Source organism: Hipposideros armiger, unplaced genomic scaffold (genome assembly GCF_001890085.2).
Source record: "Hipposideros armiger isolate ML-2016 unplaced genomic scaffold, ASM189008v1 scaffold_729, whole genome shotgun sequence".
Classification (NCBI taxonomy): Eukaryota; Metazoa; Chordata; class Mammalia; order Chiroptera; family Hipposideridae; genus Hipposideros; species Hipposideros armiger.
Genome location: NW_017732079.1, coordinates 27,158 through 33,015, shown reverse-complemented (window position 1 = coordinate 33,015; position 5,858 = coordinate 27,158). Strand labels below are relative to the sequence as shown.

Below are 5,858 nucleotides of genomic sequence, written 5' to 3'. Positions count from 1 at the left end.
AAAAACCAAAGCCACAACTCCGAGGCCTCACCAGAGACGAAGACAAAAGCAACCAGGGTCTGCTCACTCAGGAAGGAGATGAGATGGCCAAGGACAACAGGGTACAACTTCGCCATGTCACCGTTTTATTTGGGAATGAAAACATAACAGAAGGGCTCTAACCGTGACCTGAGAAAAAGATTAAGATCAGGTCCGCTGGGTATGTTCCATTCATGGTTTATTTATACATTTTATTAACGACTGCAAATGAAATTTTTGCCTCTCTCTGCTATAGCTGTTACCACAGGGCTTTTTTTTTTTTTTTTTACGAAGGGAGGTGGTTCTCAAAACTAATTACATCAAGTAAAAACGTGGTTTTCTTGGAATAATGTTTATTTAAAGTTACATTTTAGAGTAAACCATCTTTAGGAGGGCATGCAGACTGTACTGGCGCCTGTGATACCTCCAGACATTTTATCAAGTCCTTCTGATATAAATTACTAATGCTCTACAGATAGGCTTACAGACAATCTCCAAATACTTTCAAAAGTTAAAACTATGTATTAGTTGATATTTAAAATGTTCAAGCCCCCTGACAAAATAACCGAATGGTGAATAACTAGATAAAACGAGAGGTCTGTCTCAATGATCTGTTACCAGCATATTCATGAAAACACAATTCAAGATTCTAAATGACATGATCCAGCCATCATCCGGGGGCCCTGTTTCGATAGCTGTATTAGGCTGCAAATCACCCTTTCCGCAGGAAAAGACAGATTTCAAGATGGCAACTGCTGTGTCATCATTTTTGACGCTATGTATCAGAAATCCTCTAGAAAACCCTCCCTTGAATGTGTGCCTTTTCCCACTGCAGTTTGCTCTCTTTCCGTTAGATGGCAGTAACACTCCATCGCTTTCTTGCCACAGGGTCACAAATGAAAGTGGATTCCTTAAGGTCCACTGCAGGCCAAGCTTCTCCAAGGCCAAGTTAATGGGGGACAAAAAACTCAAGATGAGAATAAAGAAGAGTGACTCTAAAGAGATCATAAGGCCCAAATCCTGCTGGTTATGAAAAATGAGAGCGACAACGCATGGACGAGCAACATCTCCGAGGAAGGTATTCAGGAAATTCTGAATATTAAAAGGACGCGGAGGAGAAGGTAAATGAAACCCAGATATCTTGGTTACCCCCGCACTAGACTGGAGGAAAAATGAGGCATTACCCTTTGACGAAAAAAAAGCCATTTTAATAGAATAGAAAGGCTACCCTCATTTAAAAAGCAACTGATTAAAACTCTTTTCCCACCTGTATCCAAAAATGTCTGGCTGTCCCCAGAGATCATCTGTTCAGGTCCCCATTCTGGGGCAGAGGCCAATGAATGAATAACCATTCAGCAAAGCACGGAGACTTTCAACAGTTAAGAATGAAGGCTCTTTTTATCAATACTTCGTAAGCAAGTACTTTGGAAAATTTGAAAGCACACGTCTGTCCCCAGGAGAGTGGAGGCATATCAACATTTACCTTTCGTACACCTATTAACATTTCTCCATTATTTTAGTCCTACTTATTTAAATACACACAACTCCACAATGCCTGGAATCCGTCCTGATGGAAATAGCTATGGTAGCAAAGCAAACACAGAAGTCCCTCTACCCTTGGTTCTCACGGCCTGAAACAAACTAACTAAATAAACTCAACTAATAACCTGCAGCAGTTGTTAAAAAGGTGTGAGAGAGGGGAACAAAACGCAGGAGGCTCCATGGATGCAAAATTCAAGAGAGCACCGATTTTGCTAGAAGACATTATTTGATCCAGAAAGCATCAGAAAATAGTCTGTGAGACAGAATTAACGCAAGAGAGTGAAAATGGGAGTAAAACGCTTGTCTCAAGACAAAGTGACTTGGAGCTCAGGCAGGAGGAAACCTATCAGAGGGCTTCAGATCAGCTGGCCCAGAAGGCTCACCAAGGGAGCCATTGGGGACACCCCGCTGGGCCTAATTGTTTCCAGAACATATGGTACTTTGTGTCACCACCCAGCTGTGAATTCCCTGGTTTTTGTCAGCTTGTACCACAACCTGAAGCAGAAAACAGTAGCTTAACCTTCCTTCTACTCATTCATGATTTTTCTTCTTCTTATAACCTCCTGTACAATTGTGAAGGAACTAGACTATAAATAAACTGCACATCTCCACTTTTAATTATATAAAGAAAAAACAGCATGACTGCCACAGAAAAACAAGTCTAGAAAAAGCACAACAGTGAGCATTTGCTAGAAGCTCAATAAATACTTCATGTATCAGGTCTGCTTTCAAAATGTTATTTCATTATACATTCATCACAGTTGCTGGGTATGGGCCAAAAATCATTTAGTACACAAAGAAAAATTTTGCAAAGCTTTTAGTATTTGTTAAAATGAGGATAGCTGCTGTATTTCCTTTGTGGAATAAGTTTAAGTAAAAAATGAGATTTCTAGGGTACTGAACTAAAAATAAGTTTAACTGGATTATTTGTATATGCAAGATAATAAATATTTCTTGAATGGAACTGGAACTATGGATGCTAAAAATTAAAAAAAATCTTGTACTAAAGCTATAGTACATAAACTAATACACATTTAGAAAATCCTATCAGAAAAAAAAAAGTCCTATCAGCATGTAAGAAACAGAACACTCTTTATTCATAAATTCTTTGGGATCCAGTGAGAAAAAGTTCCTTTCAAGTTTTTTAAATCAAAGATCAAACAACTCTTGGGCTACAATCTTAACTGAATAACGAAGCAAATATTTACTAACCTCTAAAATCATGATAGTAAAATGATTAATAACTAGAAAGATATGCTTTCCCCCAAATTAACCAAATCAACACTTTTTGTGTATTTTAAAGAAGCTGCCGAAGTGAACTTTTCATTGGTGACAGTCAGCATATTTGCATCTGGACCAGTTTTGAGAACCAAATTACAAACCCCAGGATACAGAAACATCTGCTTAACATAGGCATCTTCTCACAGTATGCCTTTCTCATGGTTTGTTTGTTTTTTTCACAGTAAGTAAACTGGCGACAAAGTTCATGATAAATCATAAAGATAACAATACTATGAATATTAATTTCCTATCTGAAGCAGTAGTGGTTGGAGAAAACCGCAGTCTTTTAAAATATTTTTATACAATGTGAACCGGTCTTTGTATATATAGCATGGGAGACAGCAGGCTTTAGAGACCCAGTTCATACAATCAGATCCTAGAGTGATATTTATATATATATATATATATTTAATTTACTCTAAAAATACAAAGCAAATCAAATTTTAGGAACAAAAATGAAAAACAGTTCCACAAAGACTAAACAAAAGGCAGAAGTTCTGTATAATTATCCAATAAGAAAACAGTTGTCGAGCCTTGCACATTTTCAGATTTAAAAAAAAAATCAGAAATAAAATCTTAGTTGTGTTTTAGCCTATAACGCAGAATTCTAATAATGATTCCAATGTTTAATGATACTGGTGATTCTTAAACCCTCCTTTTTACGCTTACGTCACTAATGTGCTGAAATGCTGAAAAGTCTACAGAGACTGAGAAAACACAAACTTTCTTAGAAGGCTGACCAGCAAAAATCATCCTTTTGCCAGACCCTACAGTTGTGAATTTCCATAGACGCCAGAGCTGCAATGAACCAGGACACTCGAGAAAGACTGCTTTCTCTGAGGGGCCCGCCATTCACTTATTTTCCACTGTGCATCCTTTTGCCCAAGAAGGGGTCTGATATTCCACGCTCTTCTGGTCCACACAATCTTTTCCTGCTGTTTTAGGTAAAAGCCAAGTGCACATTTGTTGGTTTGTTTAGAAACCAGGTATTCCAGGTGACAACTAGCACATTTCCGGAAACCTTTAATATTCCTGGACTCCTGACTTACCTTTCCTGAGGGTAAAACCCCAAATTGAATACCCTACTCCAGAGAGTGGAGGCAACTGGTAAATTGTTTCTTATTGGAGAACTACTTAGCAAGGAGGAAAGGGACAGGTCGGTAACCAAGTGTCATGGAATGGATTCCAGGCCAAAGACTTTTTGACTTCTCAGTGAAGACCACACCCCACCCTTCCTACCAATGATTATGGCGCTGTCCAGCCTTGTCCCCTGAGATACCGGCCGGGTGCTGAGGCCTGGCTGGGCTTTTGGCGGCTGAACCTTAGTGCAGCTTGCTGTGCACGGGGTAGAGTAAGGTCATGTGTTCCGCCCCCTTGAAAGGCAACTTCTCATTGGAATAATAGTGTACCACTTCTGGGATGCTGTCGAACACTGCGCTCATCTGGTTCAGGGTGTACTTGTTGTCCTTGGTCTGAGCCACTATGATGTGGACACATCCTTGGCTAGTCCTGGAACAAAACAGAAATCAAGGCGGAGACATGAAGCAGTGAGCAGGGGATCCCTCCCCACTGAAAGCAACCCCAGCCGGCTTCAGAGGCGGGAAGGCCCTCATCTGCTCCTGGCACCGTTATATACAAACACAAACGCATTCAACCCTCCAGTGGAGAGCCCTCGGCTAACTGTGTGTCACCCTTGATGCACTCACGTTGTCAAACCAAAGCCCAGTCCCTCCTGGCCCCCAAGGTGCCAAACTGCTGGATGCCCAAGTATGACACCACCAAGATGAGGTTTAAACTCACCATATTTGTCATGGCTGAAAGGCTATGTGTAAGGCTTTCTCCTGCTTTCTTCCCAAAGAATACGTTAATCATCATCATCATCCTCCTCATAATAAAAACCCTGTTTCCCACCGACCCCCCTCCCCAATCTGGATAGACGGTTCCTGGTCGTACGTAATGACAGCTGGCACCAAAAGCTCAGGGATCAAATCCATGAGCCCCGGTTTCAGGGACAGAGCAGAGCTATTCCTGGTATTGTGTATCTCGTGGCCGATCCCGTTTTCTGAGCCATGCTGCTCCAACACCCTCCCACCCCAACCTCTTTCCCCCGCAGTCTGATTGTTTCAGCTGCAGGGGCTCAGCTTCCTCAGGAAGGAAATACTGTTAGGGCCCTTGACAATGACCCTCCAATATAGCACCACTGAGCTCGCCGAGCACCGAGAATTTCCATGATCCAAGCTCCACCAGACCTACCAGGCAAAAACGCATGTTCTGTGTACAGCCAGACTCGGGGAGGAATTAGCAAGTCAGCGTTTCCTTCTTCAGTAGAAGAAACGGGTATCAAAATTGCAGTTGGCGTTTGGACAAGCAAGGGGTCTGATGTATTAAAATCCCCCAACCACTAGGTAATACAAGAAGAACGACTGACCTGGCCTGTTCGAAATTATTCTTTTTATCGGGAATTATTTCTCTGGTGAGAGGACCAGGTAGCATAAAGTAGAAATCGACTAATGTACAATGACAATGAATGGTGTTTACCCAATACCAGTTTTGTATTCTAGTCAGAGCATTTCCTATTCTGTTGCCCAAGCAAATGCATCTTATTTTCTGGAAATGCACGCCCCTGTGGACCACCTGCAAATGATATCTTTTTTTTTTTTTTACTGGTCATCTACCCACAAAAGAAAAGACTGTCACAGGGCACCCCCCTCCTGTATCAAGACGGGGGAGCCCATGAAGCTTCAAGACTCACTTTAGTGCAATGGAGTACCTACTGGTCCCCGACTCGCTATTTCGAACCAAGTAACCAGCTTCTTTGCAGGGTTGTAGTCGACTCTCAGCCTCAGCCCGGGTGATGGCACCATGATACCAACTGAAAAACGGGGAGGGGGAAGATAGCACGGAGCGTCAAAATAGAAATCATTCCATAAGGCATTATTTTTTAATTTTATTTTTTTCTTAGCTGAGCCATCCTGCCACCTGTTGGCAGCTCAGTGGCAGCTCAGCTTGGGCCGGGC

The 5,858-nt window shown here is 41.8% G+C and overlaps 1 protein-coding gene across 1 annotated transcript in view; it reads right to left on the bottom strand.

Moving 5' to 3' along the window:
- Window positions 1-226: 226 nt before the first annotated feature.
- The window catches only part of SHE (Src homology 2 domain containing E), a gene marked incomplete at its 5' end in the record, with an annotated part of 30,285 nt that continues 24,653 nt past the window's right edge, over window positions 227-5,858 (bottom strand). The window contains 2 exons of the mRNA XM_019627297.1: window positions 227-4,350; window positions 5,594-5,713. Of these exons, the coding sequence (XP_019482842.1) occupies window positions 4,164-4,350; window positions 5,594-5,713 (307 nt within the window). The remainder of the gene's footprint in view (window positions 4,351-5,593; window positions 5,714-5,858) is intronic.